This window comes from Crinia signifera, chromosome 3 (assembly GCF_055691185.1).
Source record: "Crinia signifera chromosome 3, ASM5569118v1, whole genome shotgun sequence".
NCBI classification, from domain to species: Eukaryota; Metazoa; Chordata; class Amphibia; order Anura; family Myobatrachidae; genus Crinia; species Crinia signifera.
Genome location: NC_139219.1, coordinates 211,950,929 through 211,975,375, shown reverse-complemented (window position 1 = coordinate 211,975,375; position 24,447 = coordinate 211,950,929). Strand labels below are relative to the sequence as shown.

At 40.1% G+C, this 24,447-nt stretch overlaps 1 protein-coding gene across 2 annotated transcripts in view; it reads right to left on the bottom strand.

Annotated features, from left to right (window-relative positions):
- Positions 1–24,447, bottom strand: part of CSMD1 (CUB and Sushi multiple domains 1) — a 1,658,539-nt gene that overhangs the window by 355,377 nt on the left and 1,278,715 nt on the right. For both annotated transcript variants that reach the window (XM_083177358.1, XM_083177357.1), the window contains exons 22-23: positions 12,029–12,198; positions 4,276–4,432 (exon numbers count right to left, since the gene is read on the bottom strand). In XM_083177358.1, coding sequence (XP_083033484.1) covers positions 4,276–4,432; positions 12,029–12,198 — 327 coding nt within the window. The remainder of the gene's footprint in view (positions 1–4,275; positions 4,433–12,028; positions 12,199–24,447) is intronic.

Below are 24,447 nucleotides of genomic sequence, written 5' to 3'. Positions count from 1 at the left end.
TATTATATGTTATATATATTATATGGTTATACAAATTAATCCTTAAGCATTCTGTCTTCGATTAACACCCTAAAAAATGAACAACAAAAAGAGTTAAAATCCAAATTGTTTATTGACTTGTGTAACAAAGTATAGACTGAGACCTGAATAGAAACAATATGTATCGGTTTGAACATATATTACTAATGAAAAGAAAGGCCACTAAACACACACTCGAACCAACTACTAATGAGATCTCTTTGATATTAATTACCCTATAAACGGGAAATATATGTAGTCTACTATGCCTAATTATGTATATTTTTGTTTTTCATTTTATTTTACTGGACACACTGTGAATGGAAATATATGAAATGTTTTTTAATATAAAAGATACATGTATTATTATAGCTTGAAAGCTATTATGTGCTGAAAAGAACTAATGATTGATCTGATTGAACAATCATTTGGACACTTAAGCAATCACATCCCTATAAATAGGATCTCCCAGAGAACACAGGTACTTGTCTTGAAAAAGTTCCCAGCAGACCACAGGAACGAAACGCGTTGACGCAATTATACACCTGGTTAGGTGTTTCACCTGTCCTACTTCCAGCCTCCAAGCCTGCCTGATACAAGGAGAAACCTTCTACACGCTGCCGGCTGTTGAATTACATCGCGCTGTACAAGCGCACCGCAGCACCGGCTGACCTGCTGACACATCGCCGTACAGCTGAAGTGCAGCTCTTTGTCCCCCGCTGCCGGCAATCAGCTGTCCTTATCCAGTTGTTCCCCGCCAGCACATCCGCTGGTTCACCGTTACCTGCCAACCCGGTCACACAGCTGAAGTGCAGCTCTCCGTTCCCCGCTGCCGGCAATCAGCTGTCCTCATCCAGTTGTTCCCCGCCAGCACACCCGCTGGTTCACCGCTACCTGCCAACCCTGCCACACAGCTGAAGTGCAGCTCCCCGTCCCCCGCTGCCGGCAATCAGCTTTCTTCACCTAGCCGCTCTCCACGCTACATCAGGGGAGCCGGGAAATCCAGACAGAGCGTCTATTCCATCTATCAGTCGACACACCCCTTCACCGCCGTGGCCAGTGCGGTGAATCCGCATCTGACTACAGGCAGGCTACACCGGCGACAAGCCGAGAGGAGTGTAAGTCGCATCAAAAGGAACCATCAACCTTTTAACACCGACAACCGCTCGCTGGATATCCCCTATTATTGGCCCGGCAGCAAATCTTATCATCAAGGGTGAGCAATATAATCCTGTGATTTACATCCACTAACTAATTGATCTTTTGACTGTTTATAAACCGGACTTTTTCCATCATCTACCATTTTAACCACTACCCCCCATATATTCTCTGGTTATTTAACCTGTAAAGCAGGCTTTCAGGCTACCAATATACAAGTTATGGATATAGTATCCTAAATCTAGGGATTCCTTTACGAGATATATTTTATAAATTGTTTTGTATGTATCTAATGTATGTATTTTACTGATGTACTTTTTCTTATAAAATTTTCAATTTATCAGTGTGTCCAGCATTTCATTTATCTTCTCTCAGCCAATCAGTGTGTTATCTTTAAATAATTACTTTTCAGCAGCGCAATCCACTTCTAATTCCCCCCCCCCCTCTACATAAGCTTCATGTCTCTTTGTCTCTGAAAAAATAAACTGCTTTAGTTGGCATTTTTTTGCCTTTATTGGTCAAAATGTAATGGGGGTTATCTTGTTCCAGATCTCTAAATATATCATTCTGAATGTCTGATAGCTCAAATGATTTACTGGGTCCTCCCTCCAGGGATTAAAGCATGGGCTGACCTTGAAATTGCAATACTGCTGGATTACTCACTAAGAGATCTTCTTTGGACACCCGTTAATTTTCACCCAATTTCGCTTGATATATCGCCAATCATATATTGATTTTCAGGGACCTTGTGATAGTCAGATCTCAATGTGTTGTATTACCTATTGGGCACACTGCCCTTGCAAGTATTATCCTGACTACTTCCAGAACTTAAGTTTATGCATTGAATGTCTAGTGGGTTGATGTGTGCAACTGATCTTCGGATCAACTCATCATGCCTAATCCCATTTTTTCAACAGCAACAAGAAGAATACGGTTTTGGTTCATCAGATTTGTTTACCTGTGCTTAGCATAGTCAAGATACAGTATGTGACACTTTTCACAGCTCTAATTAGGACATTTGTCCCAAATTTGACAGGGGCAATGCTAGAGGACATATTTATTTTTGGTATTCCAAATGCCTTAGTGGAGATACAATGACATAGTGGAGAAATCATATCATGAAGTCCCAACTATTGTGGTAAATGAATTATCTTCATAAACACCCAACAATGGGTATAATTTTAAATAACAGAACATACATTGTCTATATGTCATTAGAGCATCATTAAAACATCTTCCATAGTTTATATTTTACCTGAGCTAAATTACACTTCATATGGCTGGCCCACCACAAATTTTGTCGGTGCAACTGTGTCTGGCAATACTTAACACATTTTTTAAAAATGCCTTCTCTTCAGCTTTTATGGTCAGCAGAAATCGATCTGATATTTAAGGTTTTGAACATTCATATTCAACATTTACCATCTCCTATACTTGCACTATTTCATGACTATCATCAGATATGCAGAATACACACAGCTAGATATAGGGCCATATTGTTATCACTGCTAAACATCTATAGCTCAATGTTGGAAATTCAACATTATTTCTCCATGCTGGAAAGTAAAATACAAATATTAACAGCTGCATTCCCATGTAGTAGAAACATAGTAACAATGCTACAATCATTGAATATATAGGTGTACCAATGAATATGAAAGTACAGAACTAGTAACTTCAGCATACAGATCTAACCATTCAGTCAGTATTCCGTTTGTAGCCAGTAGACATTGGCACAGCAGGAAGGTCCATGGGGAACAAAAGATTTGTCAGTAAGATTTTGCTTTACTTTCCCTTCATGCTGTTTTTCCAAACGTCTGCATGAATGAATGAATTACAATTGTTATATTCATTTGTATTGCACAGCACTGCAACAGACCCTGTGGATTTTTTAAATGACTGTAGCAGTTCTAACAATTTCAAACAATACACTCTGTTATATTCATCTTTTAAAACCCTACTTAGTTGCTTAAATCTTTCCAGTTCAGACATACTGTAGGTAACTGTACTGTTTATTGAAGTGAAATTGTCTTGTATATTAGCTAGTAAAGTTGTAGTTGTAGCCATCGATTTTAGGTAAGAGCTTGGGAATGTAGAGTCATTTTGAATGAACTACAACTATATATTGTATATATGCAAGTATGCTCTAACTACCACTAAACTATTGTTTCCTATGTGATGCATAAGTCTGCATTTGTAGTATTTTAAAACACATGAACACCTTTCTAGTTACAATACATGTGCTACTTTAAACTGGACATTAAAAACTGTATTTGTAAAGATAGATCTAACATGCAGATTGTTCTGTCAGTTTCAAGGCCATAATCTAGAAAATGTAGTTTGTGATGGAGAGTTCTTGAACTAGCCTTCTCTGGATAGCCAAGGTGAGCCAAGGCCTATTGTTCTCATTTGCAATACAATACATAGAACAATACAGTAGGGAATTAGCATAGGATTAAGTCCGACAGCTCTGGCTCACTTAATCCTATTAAAGGGCTATATGAGGATGGCTCTATCTGTAGGTGAGCTGTTGTCTCAGCTATTATACAATATATCAAGCAGAAACCTTTGACTATTGACAGTTTATTGTGCAATATGCATCAGACATGGGATTTCAAAGTGAAAAGGGTATAATTATAATAATCTGATATAGCAATCTGGCATTCTTCTAAAAAAAACTTTTGGGAGAACTATGGAATGAGAAGGATTAAAGTATTTTCATCCTTTTTAACATTTAATTAAATTATAATCACTGTCTCTATGATAATATTTGTGGTCTGTTTGTCTAGATATTCATTGTTATTTATTTATTAACACTTATTTTACATTTGGTGCTTCTTCAGTCCATTCACACAATTATGGAAAATGCAGATGTAGCTAATATCTATATGTGAATGGGATTATGTGAATTTGCAAAATTATATATTACATAGTTACATACTGTAGTAGTTTAGATTGAAAAAAGACTTACGACCATCAAGTACTCATTTTGTTATCTGGAAATGGTATGTGCCCAAATTTTTATTTTACAAGGTATATTGTGGAACACAATGTTTTAATGACAAATAACTTCAGTTGATGCTAGTTAGGGCTACTTACTACTATATGTCAGCTGGAATCCAAGATCAGTATCAGATCCATTGGTATTAAATTCTATACACAAATGGTTTGATGTACTGTTGAGTCTTACGTTCAGTAACTCATTTTTTGTGAAAGCTCCCAGGAGTCGAGAAGAACTGTCTTTTCCATCATAAACCTAAAGAGAGTAATATAACATTAAAGTAAACACAGAAAGAAAACTAGTCTACACTGATTTCTAACATTGTGTTCATTTGTGGCACTCGTGTAGGCAGAAAATTATTTTTTGTTAGAAAGTGTTTCATTTTGGCGTGTTAGATGAAAGACCAAAACATTTCATTTGCTGTCAGAACTTATACAATCAATTATGGTTTAAACATGTTATAGCCCTTTTTCTAATACTATTAATATTTATACCTGTAGCCTGCTTTTGAGGTTTTATAACCTCAGCCTTTTGATAATCTACTTATGCAACCTCAAAAAAAGATTGGTGACATTTCAATGGAGTGTGCCTTTTCTAAGATCATCAATGACGGAGAAAAAAGAAATTGTCCACTCTGTTCCCTTCTGACAGCCTCTATTAAAAGAAAATTGGAAATTTGAAGCTAAGCTGTCATCTTGCATCTTTCACTCAATGTATGAGGTGACTTCAATTTTGGATTAAGGTATAAAAAAAGAAAAAACTACATAACAATTTAACAATAAAAGTTGGTACCTATACCATACTGTATGTCTGCTGCATACAACTTAGAAAGATACAGTTTGAATAATAACTCATTTAACTCATAAAATAAGAATAGATATAACTGGTGTCTACATAGTAAATTTAACAATTATATACCTAAGTATAGTAAGTTTTATTAACATATACATCAAACACTGAGTACTGGTAGACTACCTGATATATTTAAAGAAAAACAATATGTTTACTTACTGTAATTTGTTTTAAGCATGTATGTTATAATCTACAGGCATAGCTGAATATGGGAGGTTGTTGTTTCTGTATATTTCACTACATAGAAGACAAAGCTTGTGATTGGCTACATATCACATACAAAACACCAATGGTTTGCACAGATTGCAAACTGATTAATTGTGCAGATGCACTTCCATTGATATCTAAGCAATTATAGGTGCCAAGCTTTTGCCTTTTAGATTTTTTTTTCAGTTTTGCATTACTGTAAAAAAGTGTCTTTATCAGTTATATTGCCTTGGGTGGCCAAACAACTTTAAGGTAGAGAGCATTATCAACACAGAGCACAAGTACAGTATTTAATAAAAAGCCCTTTCTTGCCAAGCAGCTTTGTAGCAAAATAAAAATAACAATATCATAGTGTCCCTTTTGATATTCTTACTCTCAAGGGCAAACTAGACTTCACTTATGTAAATGTGAAATGTAATAGAAGATTTTAAAGTGCTGCATTATGAAAATGTAATCTGTAAAATGCAGGGGCTCTACATATATAAACCAGTTGTCTTTTAAATCAGCAGATTTCCACCTCTTCCCTATAGATGTTAACTCTTTTGTTTTAGTGATAGGGCCAACAGTTCACACAAAAAGCACGTGAAGTGCAAATATTTCTAAATGTACTATAATTTAAATTGGAAGTCATAACATTTAATTTTCTGCTTTTACTTGCTATTATTTCTAGTCTTATGAGAGAAATGAATACAATAGTTCACTAACTGTAGTGGGGTGCTTATTTAAATTGTCAGTTTCATGGACCAGTTTAAAGCATATTGTCTTAAGCCCCATCCATGATAAAGAGCCTACTAATGATGATATAAAAACACTGGAAGCTTGGGCAAGGCTAAAGTAGATTATGATTACTTGCAGATGCCACCATTATGGCAAAATTCAAAATGCCAGGCACAAGGGAAGACCATTTAAAGTACTTGTATTGAGCTACTGCAACATTATATACTATAGGTAATTAATTTTGAGATCACCCTCACTGAAATACATTTTATAGTGATGGAAATGATATCACATATAAGGTAGTACATGTGAATCCTGAAACACAGAGCAACAATTGGTTTATACAACTAGGAAACAAAAGCTACACATTGCAGTTCCTAATATTACCTATTATTCTAAGTTATGGGAGAATATCAAACAAGTTATGGCCAGGGTGGAGTTTGTCCGCCACAATCTTCCCAGCTCGCTTCTTCACCCTGCTTAAGTATTGTTCCCTTACAGGGAGGAGGTCCATCCCAATAATCTTCTCTGCTGTCCTCAGCACTCTTTGCAGGCATCATTTGTAATTGATTCATAGATTCTTTGGCCCCTCCATACCAGATTGTAACAGAGGCGCATAGGATGAACTCCATGATAGCAGTGTAAGAGAGCTGCAGCAGCTCCTGCGGAATGTTGAATTTTTTCAGTTGCCTCAGGAAGAACAGCCACTGTTGGGCCTTTTTGATAATGGCAGTTATGTTGGGCTCCCATCTGAGGTTGCGAGAGATTTTTGTCCCAAGGGATTTAAAGGTCTCTACCCATGATACCACTCTGTTGGAAATTACTAGTGTGACCTTGACATTTGGTTTTCTCCTGAAGTCTACTACCATCTCGACTGTTTTGATGGGGTTTAGGTCCAGGTTGTTTCTGCCGCACCACTGTGAAAGCCTATCCACTTCCCATCTGTATGCAGACTCAGCTGCCTCCTTGATTAGGCCGCTGATGGTGGTGTCATCAGCAAATTTTATGATTTTTACTGACTGGTCACTCGAGATGCAGTAGTTAGTGTAGAGGGAGAAGAGAAGGGGGGAAAGGACACATCCCTGAGGAGCACCAGTGCTGTTCGTATGAATGGCGGATGTGAATGCTACAGCTTTCATCACTGTTTCTGTGCCATCAGGAAGTCCACAATCCAGGAGCAGGTAGATTCTGGAACTACTAGGGAGAGAAGTTTGGTCTTTAGTATAGCGGGGGCAATTGTGATAAATGCTGAGCTGAAGTCAATGAATAGGACCTTAGCATAGGTTCCTGGATGATCGAGATGTTCCAGGGTATAATGCCACCCTAGGTTAACTGCATCCTTAATGCTTCTGTTTGCTTGGTAGGTGGACTGCAGGGGGTCGAGATGGGTGTTGGTCACCTCCCTCAGATGGTTCAGTACCAGTCTTTTGAATGCCTTCATGACCACTGATGTTAGTGCGACTCGCCTGTAGTCATTTAGATCCTTCACAGCCAACTTCTTGGGAAACGGAATAATAACTGAGCGTTTGAAGCAGTCGAGGACCCTACTTGTTTCCAGTGAGGTGTTAAATATCACAGTGAAGATGGGTGCAAGCTGCGTTGCACAGGTCTTAAGGGTAGATGGCGACACTCCATCATGACCCACAGCCTTCCTAAGTCTGATCCTTTTGAACAAAGCTTCTACCTCCCCCTGGTCCACCTGCAAGACCTTGGAGTGTTGTTCAGAGTGGTGTGGCGGTGGAGCCAACTTACTATGGTCGAAAGGAGGGGTGTTTTAGGCACTGGGCTTCTTTTTTGAATCTGCAGTAAAACTCATTCAGCTCCTCAGCCAGTTCTTGGAGCATTGGAGTTGGGCTTTGGGCTTTCATGTAGCTGGTAATAGCTTGCATGCTTTTCCATACTGCTGCAGGGTCATTGGCTGAGAGGTTGTTTGTCAGCTTGCTGGTGTAGTGCTTTTTTGCCAGCCCGATTTCCTGTGTCAGGGTGTTCCTGGCCTCTTTGTTCTGTGCCCTATCACTGCCACTGTAGGCCTCCTCCTTGGTCCGGCGGAGCTTCCTTAGCTGACTGCCAAACCATGGTTTATTGTTATTAAAGGGTCAAACTGTTTTGGATGGTACACACAGATCCTCGCAGAAACTGATGCAGGATGTCAAGATGTCTGCTAGTTCATTCAGGTCAGTCGCAGAGGCTTCAAAAACCGTCCAGTTTGTGCAATCGAAACAAGTCTGAAGCTTTAGTTTCATCTCGCTTGACCAGCTTCTAACTGACCTTACTGGCCTTTGCTGACTTTAGCTTCTGAGTATACTTAGGGAGGAGGTGGACCAAGCAATTGTCAGAAAGTCCCAGGGCTGCTCATGGGATGGATCGGTAGGTGACATTATAGCAGTGTAGCAGTGGTCCAGTGCCCCCCTCCCTGGTGTGACATTTGACCTGCTGCTTGTACTTTGTTAACTCCGGGGACAGATTTTCCCTGTTGAGGTCACCTAGTATTACGAGCAGTGAGTCCGGGTGCTTGAGGTCGGTGTCTGTTATCAGGGAAGCTAGTTGTTGTTGGGCTACTTTTGTGCTCGATTGCGGGGTGATGCATGCTCCTACCAGGATAATTGAGGCAAATTCCCATGGTTAGTAGAATGGGTTGCATTTGATGGTGAGGGTCTCCAATTGAGGGCTGCATTATTTACCTAGGGTCTTTACATCGATGCACCACCTTTCATTTATGTAGAAGCAGATTCCTCCACCTTTGGATTTGCAGGAGTGGTCCTTGTCACGGTCCTCCCTGAAGAATCCGTAGCCTGGCAGAGACACAGAGGAGTCTGTTATGAGGTCATCTAGCCAGGTTTCAGTGAGGCATAAGACAGAGGACCCTGCTGTGCCTGATCTAGTGTCATTTATTAGCAGAGATAGCTCATCCATCTTTTTGATGAGGGACCGGTGTTTGAGAGGAGGATTGCGGGGAGTGCAGATCTGTGGCATCTGCGTTTCCACCTAACAAGAGCCCTCTCACGACAGCCCCACATATGCTTCCTGCATCTCCATACTTTGCCAGGCCTTCCCGCTTACCAGAGAGTGACTCTAGCAGGCTCCCTGACGGTTGTATCAGCATCCTTGAGAGGGATGTTTTTCCAGCTGACATCCCTGGGGAGCGCAATTTTTTTTGCCACTGCTGGCTACTGCCCTCTCGCCACATTGGCCTCTGCTGGGAGTGCTGAAGAGCTGATAGGCTGCTGCTCGGGAACGTTGCTGTATTTAGTTGCTTCTTTCTTATACAAAGATGTATTTTGAACAGGTATTCATTAAATATCCTGCAAGTAACTTCTCTTTTCAGTTGCTAATTTAGTGATTCAGTTACACAAGTTATTCTGGAACAAAACTGCCTTGTGGAGAGGGGTTTGAAGCCATTCCCCATGTAGGTGTGAAATCCCAGTGTGAGACTTTTGAAGTGTATAGTCCAGTGGTTCCCAAACTGTGTGCCGTGGCACCCTGGTTTGCCTTGGGGGACTTGCAGGGGTGCCTTGGGTTGGTGCTCCAGGACCAATTCAAGTTATTTATGTCTAATATAATAGTCAATTTGGGGACAAACAGCAGTGAATCCTATCCATTACCACATAACTGATCCTAAGGATAAGTTAGAAACACAATTTATTTAACTTAATATTTGTTTCTGACTTTCTTAATGAAGAGCCTTTAGCCTAAGGGTGCCACTAAAACAAAATTCTGGTTCTTTGGGGTGCCGTGATTCAAAAAGTTTGGGAACCACTGTTATAGTCTTTGTAGAGATAACATGTCTCTTGGGAAAAAAAATGTATTATAACATGAGCAGATATTGTGGAATCCAGAGGCTGTGGATATTGTATTTTAGATTATTTAAGGGAATGGATCAGAGTTACTTCCTGAACAGAGAAACATAAGTAACTGGACAGAAAGCATAGGTAACTGATGTCAAGGGGGGACCTTGATAGAGTCAGAGATAGTTAATTTTTCCAGTACCTTGTTCTATGATGTTCCCTTGAAGATGTAAAGCCAGTCCTAGTAGAATGGGCAGGGGTTTAAATCCAATCCAGTGTGCATCTCAGTGCAGGAGTGCAATCCATTTGTTCTGGAGAGATGTCCATGTAGTGAAGTACAAGTTAAAGGTAAGTCCCTGGATATTTTTGATGATTCTGAAGTCAGCTGTGTAGAATTTAAACCATTTTATAGAGACGTTCAGGAGCATGTAAAGTGTGAGGCAGCCATCTTGGCAGCCCTGGTATATATCTTTTATATCTTTTTATACTACTTTTCAGAAAGTAGTGTAAAAAGATGATGATGATGATGATGATGATCATCATAATAATGTTGTTCGACACTCCCTTCCAATCTGAATTATATGCATGTGCACTACTCTTTTGCAATACTCACAAACAAGAAGATGATGCATTTTCAATTTGTTTTCACATTCTTGTCTTATTTCACATTTCCATTTGTTGTGAATGTACCCATATTTATTTAACATTTATATGCTTGGGTTTTTATTATAATGTGTATGTTGTACTTATAGAAGAATGGTTTAATAGTTTTTTAAAGAAACGTTTGAGCTAGAGACTCAGGGGGTAATTCAACACAGATTGGATGGGGCTGAATTCGATCTTATTCCATTGGTCAGGGTCTGCGCATGCACATATTTGCACATGTGCATAACCCGGGAGCAAATGCCTTTGGCATGTTTCACACTTGCCAGGCCATTCGCTCCAGTGGTAGCAGGCTGAGTTGGATTGGGGGTAGGATCAGGGCAATGTCCAGTTTTTTATGGGTGTCCCCATGAAAACACTGGACGTTCCCCTGGGAACGCGGATAAGCTGAACCCTGCCCCCTCTTTGGTAGACAATAAAGGAAATAAAAGTCAGTTCAGACTAAGTTTTATTTCTGATGGTGAGTGAAATCATTTGATGGTTAGAGACCATCGAATGATGTCTCTTCTTTTTGGCTGCATGCAGTGGGGAAGTGTTTGTGTACATCTCCTTGTATGTTACAGATGGGACTCGGTGTTGGGCGAGCATTCGGCCAGTTGGCAGGGGCGGCATTTCAGGGCTTGCAAAGCAGCAAACGACTGCTGCTTAGTGAGCCTTTCTGAATCAGGCCCTCAATACCCTTTGAAAAACATATCTGTCTACCTTTATTGTTGGACAGATCAAGTGACCTTGACAGATCTCCAATCAAGAGCCTTACTCCAGTTCATTGTTTTTAGCTTCCTCAACCTCATACAGAATTTACTTGGTTCACTTTCTTACAAAGTAAGGAACTCGTGCTATGATGCACATTTTGCACACACACACACACACACACACACACACACTCACAAAAGAAAATATAAATCATGTTCTTTTAAACTTCTTAGACATTATTATTATTATGTTTTTATTATTATGTTTTCAAAATGCTCTCAACATTTTTACAGATTTCCACCTACTGTATTTCAAAAGCTACAGATTCATGTTTCCGTGATCATTATTATAACTGATTTTTAACAAATATCAATTTGTGTACAATACAGTAATGGCCATAAGATATATAAGATAATAATATAAGCTAAAAATATTTATTTGAAACAAGGCTCTTTTTATCACTTCAAACCTAAAACCAATGACTTCTATAATGAGATTTTTTTAAAAATAAAAGCATATGATTGTTTATCACATACATTTAATAAATGTATCCCTTTAGTCTGTTAATATAGAATTAGAAACAATAATACGGACCAGTGACTCCCAAGCCCTGTGAGTAGGCACACTAGGGTGCTGCAGGGCTCAAGTTGGTGGTCCATGACTAAATTGAAATATTTATGGTCAAGTGATAGGCAAAACCAGTGCTAGTGGCTGCCATTCATAAAACATGTGGACAGTCACATGCACAACCATACACTACCACATAACTGAATCAAAGGGGTGTACAATGCACATAATTTAATATCTATTTTCCAAATGTATCAATAAAATTCTTTTGTTAGGGGTGCTTTGAATAAATGCTGATATTCAAGGGTGTCATGAATTAAGAAAGTTTGGGAACCACTGATTTAGAGTAAGTACATTTTAATGTTACCTTTAGGATATCTCCATCATACAGTTGAAAAGTTCTGGCTCTCAGGTATATCCCCTTCCCTGGCTGAGTCTCTATTCTGTAAATGCACTCATGGTTGTTGTCATAGTTTGCTGGGAAATTGGGAGATAGCAGTGTTCCTTCATTTCCAGTAACTGTTGCTCCGCATTCAGCTGAAGGCAATGGGTATAATTAAAATAAATGATTAAAAAATTATGAATTCTCATTGCTAACAGATGAAAAAAGCACAATGTCAATAAAAATAAAATAAAAAATAGTTTGAAATTATGTATTCTAATTTTGTATGTATGATAGATATACGGTAAAAATATCCAAATCTCTAATTTGTGACTGAGTAAATAACAACAAACTTGTAAAAAAAACCACACATTTTATAACAAATTTGAATGCATACATCCTGCACATCTTTTCTAGAGAAGATTTTTTTTCTTTTCACTAATTTTCACTTTCGATGCCCATAGATTTTATACTCTAGTATAAGCCGACCCGAATATAAGCCGAAGCACCTAATTTTACCAAAAAAAACTGGGAAAACTTTATTGACTCAAGCGGGACCCTCACTCGAGTATAAGCAGAGGGGGCTTTTTCAGCATAAAAAAGGTTCTGAAAAAGTAGGCTTATACTCGAGTATATATGGTATCTTAGCATGTTGCTGACAATCAGGCTGGTGTCTTCCCTGATCTGGTAATTTCAAGAAGGAAAGAAGTTGCACTGAGGATGCACACCAGAGAAAGGAGGATCTTTTGCAAGGGAGAAAAAGGAATCCTTATATTTTAAAATTTATACTTTTATTAATTTTTGTTAAAAAGAAGAAAGAACAAGCCTGTGTGAATTTGTTTAGCATATAGAATCACACTAGGCGGTCTTCTTCAATGCCTTGTGAAAATTTTTTTCTTAAGAGGTTAAGACTTTTACGTACATACATATAACATATAATGTGTTTGTGCCAAATGCACAGGAAAAGATAGAAGTGAGTTTAGGGATTAAAATCGATTTCCCTTTGGCTGGCTACTTAAATGATGCTGTGATATTTAATTTTTATTTTCGTGAGAAGGAAAGTTTTTATCGTTCAGTCATCAACTGATTTGAATATTTTAGTTGATTTGTGGTGGGTTATTTCCCACGTGTAGATATATCAATTCTTTATTATATCAATTTTTATCTGGCAGATATTTATTACAGGGCTACGTGTGTTGTTTTTATTTGGGATACGACTTTCTCGTGATTCGAGTACAGGGGTAATTTTTCCAGATAGTTTTTTCTGGTTCCCTTTGTATTTATTACCAGTTAGTGGCTAATTTCAGGTAATACACGTGAATAGGCCTGTTTCAGATTTACCCTAGGTCTCCGCTGTGTCTCTCTCCCAACCAGTCAGCTCTCTCTCACTGAGCTACTTAGATTGGGGGGAGAGGGGGCGGGGGGGCTGATAAATTTATTTCACAACTTTATGTTGATACACTGGCACTTTTATGCTCAAAATGTGGTTCAAATTCCACTTTTTTAGTTCAATATGTTAGCGCTGTTCAATATATTCAGTTGTTATTAATACAGTCAGGAGAGTATTTGGAGCGGTGAGATGTTTTATATCTGGTTTCAGCAGTTTCTAGGTGGGAGCATCGAATATTGGGGATAATTCCTCCAGGTAGTTATTCACAAACTAGTTTTCTGGTTCCCTCTGGATGCTTTCTTTTGGTAAATATTGCCATCTAGTGGTTATTTTTCAATAGTACATATAGGTGTATTTGTTCCCAAATTTTTCTAGAGTTCTGCTGTATCTCTCTCTCAGTTTTAGGCTCTCTCTCACTGAGCTCTTTTTCTGAGGGAGCAGGTGGGTTAATTTCACAGTTTTGTGTTCTTTTATACTGGTTTGCTGGTATTTAGTAAGGACCAGATTGTGGTTTTAATTCCACTTTCTCTTCCCAGTATTATATTGCTTTCTCACTGTCTCCAATATGCTCGTTTATATTCCTTAGATCTGTTTGTCAATGTGTCGCAATTATTCCTGATTCTTGAACAGTATCAGCTTTATATTCAGTGTGTTAAAGCTGTTCAGTATATTAGGTTTTTATTAATGCAAACAGGGGAGTATTTAGAGTAATGAAATATTGTATATCTGGTTTTAGCAGTTTCTAGGTGGGAGTATCAAAGATTTAGGGATAATTCCTCCAGATAGTTCATTTATAAACTGATTTTCTGGTTCCCTCTTAAAGCTTTCTCTCAGTAGCTGTTGCCATCTAGTGGCTTATTTTTGATGGTACCTATGGATATATTTATTTCCAGTTCCCATAGACTTCTGCTATGTCTCTCTCTCAGATATTAGCTCTCTCTCACTGAGCTATTTTTCTGAGGGAGCAGATAAATTAATTTCACACCTTTGTGTGCTTTTATGCTGGTTTTACTGGTGTTTTAAAGATACCAGATTGTGGTTTTAATTCCACTTTCTCTTCCCAGTGTAATGTTACTTTCTCAGCATCTTTAATATACTTGTTTTCAATAATTGCTTGGGTCTGCTATTTTAATGAGTCAGCCCTTTCTCACTGGGCTGTATCAGGTTGTAAATGTATTTCTCAATTATTTCTGATTCTTGAGCAGTCCTAACTTTATATTAATGTTGTGGTTTGAATTCCACTTATTCTGTCCAGTGTATCACTCTTTTCCAATAATATTCTGCTTCTATCTGCGCAGTCTTGGAAAATCTTATGAATAGTAATATATTTTATCTTATTTCAGCTATTTCTAGGTACTGAATTTGCTCAGATAAACGTTACATTTCCTTTCTCAGGCTTGTATCTATTACCAATTCTATCACAGCATCATTACATCATTTTTTATACATTTTCATTGATATTTTGCAACATAAGTAGCCAGTTTGGGGAGGCTGACACGTGTTTCACAGGCTTAGCTTCATCAGAGCCATAAGCCGAATGTCTCCTGCGGCTGATACTTATTGGTAATTGTCAGCCAATCATTTGGCTGTTAGTTGTCATCTGTTATTGGTGGTCCAATGGGATTTATTCCTGTTTGCCCTAAGTGCGGATGCTATTTCAGCCCTTTCTATGTCTTCCCTGATCTCTCAGACAGTGATCCAAGAAGGGACTATGAAAGAAGCTCATCTCTGCAATTATGTTTGAAATTAAGTGATCACATTATCGGTCACTTTTCTTCTGTTTTGTGCCTCTGCAATGCTACTATGCATGTATGTTCTGCTGACCACATGTGTGGCAGCCATTCTGCAGTAACTTGCAGGGGTCCTGTAATAATTTTTATTGTCTGATTGGGATCCCAGAGTAAAATGGTTTGATAAAAATTGTTTTAGATAATGGAATGCGATTGATTAAATCTATTGGTACTTATATGTTAGTTGGGCGCCCATTATAGTTAATATGCTCATATCCCCACTATCCATGTCGGCATGGAGTTGATTTTATATAGTGTGGCAAGCGCAGCGAACCACCGAGCTTGAAGCATGGCAAGTGTAATTAGCCCCGCGAGGGGACGCAGAAAACTAAGCAAATAGCTTAGTGGGCGCCCAACTAACATATAAGTTAAACCTGAGGATAGCTGTGTCTTCTTTTGAGATCACATAAATTGCCTCAGGCATCTAGGGGTAAATTTGCTAAGCTTGGAGTTTTACTAAAGATGGGATGTTGTCCAAGGCAATTAGATTATATCTATTATGTTCTAGAAGGTACTGAATAAATAAGATTTGTTGCTACTGTATGTTCAACTTCCCTTCTTTAATAGAAACCCCATCTTAGTAAATTTGCCACCTACTCAACTTATATAAACTCTGCTTTATAAGCTTTATAAACTTTCTGGCCCTAGTTCAGTTTGCATCTATTTTATCACATATACTGTAGGACTGACAGAGTGTTTTTCCAAGACGCTTGGAGTGCTACTTCCACCCCCTAAACCCTGTATTACCACATTGAAGTGGGCACCCAGTGCGGCAGCAGACTTTTACAGGGAGAGCCGGACCCCCACCCTTGTTTATATATATATATATATATATATATATGTTGCAAAGAAGATGCAGCACTCAAAGGGTCTTTATACAGATGAATTCAAAATGCTCAGAAGTTCAGACGTTATATATATTGTAAGACAGTGACAGGGAAAGTCATAGACGGCAGGTACCTTTCCCCTAGAATCCTGTCTTATGGCATATAGACTGCAGGCTATTTCAATCTGTGTGGTAAGCTCCGGCTTACAAAGGGTGTTCTGTCCTGGGCTGGTAATCAGGAGAGCACCTGATTTTTTAAAAAGGAGTCAGCCCTCTCCATAGAGCTCTCTCTCTCTCCCTGGGTGTTGGAGGCAGTAAGCTGCTGCTAGAGAGAGACAAGGCTGTAAGTACTGCACTACTTGATCTATATCTGCTGTGTGTGTCCAGTGTCACATAGTGTGGCCCTGGTATAGAGAGGGACGTTTATTCTGTTTAGTTAGAGCTCAGACGAGCAGGTTTTATTTTCTGTTTTGCCTGAAGTGTAAAGGCTGTTTTTTAGTTTCTTGCTCTGAGTGCTGCAATAAAACTCAGGCAAGCCCTGTTTTGGACCCAAGCCGTGATGTCACTGTCTAAGTCTGTGCCAAATCCTCACCTGTGCCTACCTGTTTGATGCTAAAACCCCACATATGGTGGAGAATGCGAGCAAGCATCTCACTTAAAGAGACATACACTGAACTATAGGACTTTTGCTACAGCAAGCTGGAAGTTGTTGCTAAAGGCAACCAGCCACAAGTGAGTGTCTGGAGTGCGCTGATACTTGCATGTCCTGGCTGAAGGCTGCTGTAACACTGCAACAGGAGACTGTTAAAATGGAGGACCTTTTAAAACACTTGGTGCAGGCAAATGAGCTGCAGCGGCAGGCCAACGCACATCAGCAAAAGGTGCATGAGGAGGCCATGCGTGCCCAGGCTGAAACCAATGTTTTGCTGCTTGAATCCAACAGACAAACCTTAAAGGAACAGCAGCAAACTAATCTGCAATTACAAGAGCAAATACAGAATGTGGCTAAGAGTGTGGCGCAGAGTGTGCAAACACCCCAACCCTTGCTTCCAACCACACGGGCTGCAGTACAGAAGTCTCTGCAAAAGATGACTCTCACGGATGATGTAGAGGCCTATCTTGCAGTGTTTGAACGTGTAGCAGAGCGTGAACAGTTACCCGTGGATCAATGGGCAGGTGTGGTAGCACCTTTTCTAACTGGAGAACCACAAAAGGCGTATTTTGATCTGAGTGAGCAGGATGCTAAGGACTACGCGAAACTCAAGGGAGAGATCCTTGCTCGCTTAGGCGTAAACATGAGGTGCATAACTGGACTTTTTCTGAACAGTTACCTGCGCGGTCCCAAATGTATGACCTGGTCCACCTGGTAAGGAAATGGCTACAGCCAGAGGAGTCTACACCAGCGCAGATCGTGGAGAGAGTCGTGCTGGACAAGTATCGTTGTTCCTTACCTCCAAAGGTTCAGCGCTGGGTCGGTCAGGGCGGCCCTAATGATGCCGAGGGGCTTGTCAACTTGGTTGAGAGGTACAGAGCTACTGAAAATCTAATCCAAGAAGTGCCTCCTGGACATTCCACCCTCAAGAACAGCAAAGCGGCCGGATCATCTGGTAAGACTGTTCCGTTTACTAGAGGGGTGAATAATGTTGTAAAGGGAGGTGGCCTAGATGGGGAACAAACAGTGGAGAGGCGTTCCCAAGGGACAGTAGGGTCCAAACCTGGGTCGCAAAAAAGACTGGAGCCGCATACAGTGTTGGCGTTGTCATGGACCTGGGCATATTGCTGCCAATTGCCCCCTCACTTCTGAGCCAATGGAGTGTGATACAGCCAGGTGAAGCTCTTTATATGCACGTTCTGTTTTCTCTGCTGAGACTGTGTCAGAAACTGGACAGCAAATATGTCATGTAAAGGTGGATGGTTATCCCGGGAGGGCTCTACTGGACTCTGGGAGTTTAGTTACTCTAATCCATGCCAGCTTGGTAGACCCTGGGACACTCACAGGACGTTACATAGGGGTCTTGTGCATACATGGGGACACCAAGGAGTATCCCACAGCTTAAGTCCAGCTAAAGAGTACTTGTGGAACTGTGTCCCATGAAGTGGGCGTGGTAGAGACCCTGATGCATAGTGTGATCCTGGGAAGAGACTTCCCATTGTTCTGGGACTTGTGGAAACAGAATGTACACTGCACTAGAAATGCTGTTAATAATGAGAATGTGTGCCCTGTGATTAGTCCTGAGCCTTTTGATCAGGATACTGAGGTTCAAACGGTAGGGGTGACCACTATTGAATCTGACCGTTTTCCCCTAGCTGTTCTTGCAGGTGAAGCTGAGGAGCAGGAAGAAGCGTGTGACATGCCTGAACTAGAGATGTCACGTGATAATTTTGGGACTGCTCAACTTAGAGATCCCACCTTATTAAGAGCTAGGGAAAATCCTAAAGTCATAAATGGTGAGCCCCAATACCCCAATGCTGACAAAGAGTTCCCATATATGGCCATTAACCAGGATCTACTGTATCGGGTAGATAAAAAAGTGGGAAGTGTAAATTATAAAGTGTATCAACCAGGTAAACGGAAGCCAGAACAGTTGTACCATGTGAACTTAATTAAACCCTGGAAAGACAGAGAGACTCTGACAGCTGTAAGTGCCCCCTCTAGTGATAGCCCAGAGGTGCGGGTGTCAGAGACCCTGTCCAAATCCCAGAAGCAGGAAACTAAAGAGTTAGTACAAAGGAATTATGATGTGTTCTCAGAACTTCCAGGGCGCACCACAGCCATAAAACATGACATTGTCACCGAACCTGGAGTTCGGGTACGCTTAAAACCCTATAGAGTACCAGAAGCGCGTAGACAGGCCATATCTGGGGAGGTCCAGAAAATGTTAGACCTCGGGGTTATCGAGGAGTCTAAAAGTGAGTGGTCAAGCCCGATTGTGTTAATTCCAAAACCAGATGGCTCATTGCGCTTCTGTAATGACTTCCGGAAGCTGAACGAGGTATCAAAATTTGATGCCTACCCAATGCCAAGAGTTGATGAGTTAATTGAAAGACTTGGTCATGCTAGATATTTCTCTACCCTCGACTTAACTAAAGGTTACTGGCAAGTACCTCTTACCGATAGTGCCAAAGAGAAAACAGCGTTTGTCACCCCCGATGGTCTGTTTCAATATCTCTGTTTGCCTTTTGGGTTGCATGGGGCTCCAGCAACTTTTCAAAGGTTAATGGACATTGTTCTTAAACCCCATCGTCAGTATGCCTCGGCATATCTAGACGACATCATAATTTTTAGTGATGACTGGAAGAGTCATTTACCCAAAGTCCAGGCGGTGTTGAATTCCCTCAGAGAGGCGGGGTTGACAGCGAACCCAAAAAAGTGTACTTTAGGCCTCGAGGAGGCACGTTACCTGGGGTATGTTATCGGGAGAGGTATAATAAAGCCTCAAATAAATAAAGTGGAGGCTATCCAAGACTGGCCTCGTCCTTCGACAAAAAAACAAGTCAGGGCTTTTTTGGGAATTCTGGGGTATTACCGTAGGTTCATTCCCCAGTTTGCAACCATGGCAGCGCCCCTAACCGATCTTACCAAAGGAGGTAGGGCAGTTATGGTCAGCTGGAACCCAGAGGCTGAAAGGGCATTCCAAGAATTAAAAGTGGCCCTTTGTAATCAACCAGTCCTGATCACTCCAGATTTTAAAAAAGAGTTTGTCGTACAGACTGATGCTTCTGATGTGGGACTAGGTGCTGTCCTCTCCCAAGAAGTTGGTGGAGAGGAACACCCGGTAACATGTTTGAGCAGGAAGCTCACACCTGCGGAGAGAAACTACAGTATAGTCGAGCGGGAGTGCTTAGCAATCAGGTGGGCCCTTGAATCCCTAAAGTACTATCTCTTAGGACGCTCCTTTAGATTAATCACTGACCACTCCCCACTTACATGGATGTACCAAGCCAAAGAGAGAAATGCAAGGGTCATGAGATGGTTTCTCAATTTGCAAAATTTCAAATTTACAGTGGAACACAGAGCAGGAAGGCTTCAGGGTAATGCCGATGCCCTATCCCGAACATACTGCCAGTTGGCAGACAGTGTCCGACCCCACAGGTTCGAACAGAGGGGGAGGGTATGTAAGACAGTGACAGGGAAAGTCATAGACGGCAGGTACCTTTCCCCTAGAATCCTGTCTTATGGCATATAGACTGCAGGCTATTTCAATCTGTGTGGTAAGCTCCGGCTTACAAAGGGTGTTCTGTCCTGGGCTGGTAATCAGGAGAGCACCTGATTCTTTAAAAAGGAGTCAGCCCTCTCCATAGAGCTCTCTCTCTCTCCCTGGGTGTTGGAGGCAGTAAGCTGCTGCTAGAGAGAGACAAGGCTGTAAGTACTGCACTACTTGATCTATATCTGCTGTGTGTGTCCAGTGTCACATAGTGTGGCCCTGGTATAGAGAGGGACGTTTATTCTGTTTAGTTAGAGCTCAGACGAGCAGGTTTTATTTTCTGTTTTGCCTGAAGTGTAAAGGCTGTTTTTTAGTTTCTTGCTCTGAGTGCTGCAATAAAACTCAGGCAAGCCCTGTTTTGGACCCAAGCCGTGATGTCACTGTCTAAGTCTGTGCCAAATCCTCACCTGTGCCTACCCGTTTGATGCTAAAACCCCACAATATATATATAGTTTTGTTGTATACTTACTGTACTGTATGTAGCACTAGCTTATTCCGTTATGCTTTACCATTGAAACTATAAGGCGCCTTGGTCTCTGTCAGTTTTAAGCTGTGTACACACACTTTGATTTGCTTTAGATTCAATTGTTGGATTCGATTTTCTATTAGATCTGGCATTAGATCTTTCCATTAGATCTGGCATTAGATCTGTACTTTTACATTCAAATCGATATCAATACCACAGTGTACACAGTGTACACATTCAATTTACTGGATTGTAGTTGATATTTCCTTGGCTGCACAGTCTATTTTTCTTTTTGATATAGAGAAAATGTATGCGCACATCGAATCGAATGCCAGTCGAAACTGTACACAGCTTTAAACTGTTTCATACATTTATGATCCTCTGACACACCTTGCCAAACAATACTAAAAACTGGTAGACATGGCTATATAAAAATTTTGGCACACAGGAAACATTTGCCGTTTTCAACAATTAGTTCTCAGGCAATCAAATCATTATGTTGATTTATTTTCTTTATATTTTGGGCCTGATTCTGGTTCACTTGCAAGAGCAAATTCACTTTCTAATGGATGAAACCATGTGCACTGCAGGGGGCAGATGTAACATGTGCAGAGAGAGTTAGGTTTGGGTGTTATTTTGTTTCTGTGCAGGATAAATACTGGCTGCTTTAATTGTACACTGTACAAACCCCACCCAAATCTAATTCTCTCTGCACATGTAACATCTGCCCCACCTACAGTAAACATGGTTTTGTCGATTAGAGAGAGAAATTGATTTTGCAATTGAACCAGAATCAGGCCCTTTATATACAGATTACTGGACACACTGATTTAACCATTGAAGAAGCCCTATAGAATTGGTAAAGGATCTGCATAAAAAAACTATGAAGATGCACAGTACATGTGGTATGCGGCCTGCAGCCGCTCTTTATCACAACTATATATATTTGTTAGCAGGTACATTTCATATGTCAAAAGGCAGTCTGATGTGTTTCAAGTAAGCAAGCTTTTATTCCAGGCTGAAAGGCTGAGCCAGTGTATTGGCTTCTTAACAGTTGGCCAACAAGAGTTCATGTGTAGTAGTTCAGCTTACATGAAAAAGCAATTCAAACGAGCAGAGCAGAAAACTCAGGGTTCAGATTGGCCAGAATAGAGAGGGATGCTGAAGGTGCCACTTCTCACACATCCACCCATATATACATATATTATATACAAAATGGAAGACTAACACTAACTGTCCAAAACTGGGGTTACTGGAGCTTGCCTGGGTGCTTTCCCACGAGTCCCATTCCTGGTCCATAATAATATAGAGCTGTTGAAAAGGGTGTCACTCCAGGACTTTAAACAGTGCAAAATTACTTTTCTTGCGGTCTACGCCATTTCATTTTGAAGACGTTCTGTAGCCCAAAATGACAAACCACAATAAACTAATTCTCTCTCTCTCTCATGAGACTGGAAAGAGCTTTTGTAGTGAAACAAAATGTGTGCATCAACTTTTTGGGCTATAACACCCCATCATCAGGATAACACAGTGAACAAAATATGTATAAACAGGCTTACCACTTAGTAGCCATCCAACCAGCACCCACCCATGCCCCCCACCACACCCCTGCCATGCACATTGGAGGCCTGCTGTCACCAACATCTGGGGACCCGTGTCACTTCCACCGGAAGTGACATATCTGCCGGAAGATAGACACATTGCTGCCAATTCCCAGAGATTTGCAGATATGTATACGACATATTGTACATATCTGCATGTAAGTATGTTTATATGTGCTAACTGGCTCCACCTGCACTATGTGTGAGCTGCCACTGTATAGAAATATATACTATTCTGTATCAAAAGATATAATGATGTAGAATAAAAATTATAATAAATATTAAATATAGATATAGATATATGAATAGTTGACACATACTTTTAATTCCGACCATCTTGATTTTTTAGAGACACAAAGCTGCAATACATTTTTCATTTAATGAGAAAATATTTTTTTTTTTTTATTCAGTCTTTATTAAAGTACATATATAAAACACATACAGATACAAAAAACACAGAAAATACATTACACACATATAAAACTCTACAACTACTACTACTAGGCCGCATCCAAATAACTTTCTGTCCCACTTCAGTACTGTTTTAGTCAGTGGGTTTAGCAATTAGCACTGATAACCAGGAATATTTATCTTCAAGAGTGACTTAATAATCTATTGGTGACGCATTAATAATCAATATGAAAAACACATAAATTATTCTATATGAGAAATAGAAAGAAAAGAAGAAGGAGGGAAAAAAAAAAAAAAAGGGTATAATATTACAGTGTTACGAAATTAAATTCATCAGTTCAAACTATCCCAACTATCTTAAGTAAGTGAAATATAACTTCTTACAATACAAAATCAATTAGTGCTTATATCCCAAAGTGTCAGTGTCTTATTCAATCTAACACCACCCAACCTTAATACTAAATACTCACTAATATATTAAATTCATCAATTCACATTGCTAACCACTCGTATGTAGCAATCATTTACACGTTTGATAAGTGATCCATTTAAAAAACCGTTAATCAATGTAATCCAGTGTCTATGTGTTCAACATAACATTATTCCTAGTAACCAATCAATTTTTTAATTGCTAAACCCTGTCAGTGTCTATCTTACCTATCTAACTATACTCAGAACTCTATGAGGTAGACCTTATACTTAACTATGTATAGTAGCAAGACGACATCCACTTTGCCCAAATTTTTCGATGCTTTCTAACCACCCCTCTTGAGGCATAAACCATTTTATCCAGCTTACATGTTTTATTCACTAACCCAACCCAGTCTCCAAAAGAGGGGGCCTTAGCGACCATCCATGACCTGGCAACGATCACTTTTGCAATGGCACTTAAATTTCGCCCAAGTCCTCTAATTTCGGATGGGCAAGACCCCACTTCCCAACTACCCATAATCATGGAAACAGGAGTAAGCTCGTCCAACTTAAACCCCAGATTGACCATCGCCTTCTTCACGCCACTCCAGAACTGCCGAAGAACGTCACAGTCCCACAGCAGATGCCAAAAAGACCCTGGTAGTGTTTTACATTTAGGACACCCATCCGAGTGTGTACCAGATATCCTCCCCCGCATCTCTGGAGTAACATAAATCCTATGAAAAATATTAAATTGCACCTGTTGGATACGAGCTATAGTAGTGGCTCTACTGGGTGCCGCCAGTATTTCGGTCCAGGGAGCCTGCGCTAGTTCGGGAATATCTTTCTCCCAATTATTTTTCAGGCTTGGGAGATCTTCCTGCTGCCAGTTATCTAATAAGAATCTATATAATTTGGACAAACTTCTTAAAGGGCCTAACTTTATAAGCATAAGTTTGCAGGGGGAGTCCACAATCTGGAACTGGCTATCCCTTTTGCCACTTAACAATGCACTCCTAATCTGATAGTATCTAATTAGCATACTATTTGGGAGCAAAAACTCCTCCTGGAGCTCCTCGAATAGTTTAAATTGATCCCCATTAAATATCTGGCCCATCGTCTGAATCCCAAATTTCCCCCAAATCTCCCATCCCTGCTGGGCCTTTATTGTTGTGGTGGATTTAAAGGAAAATATAGGGGTATCTGGGTCTGTCTCGTGATATTGCAAAATTTTACTCACTGCCCCCCACACCAATATAGATTGTCTAATAATAGGGGGCATTCCCTGTCGCAGATCTCCCGAA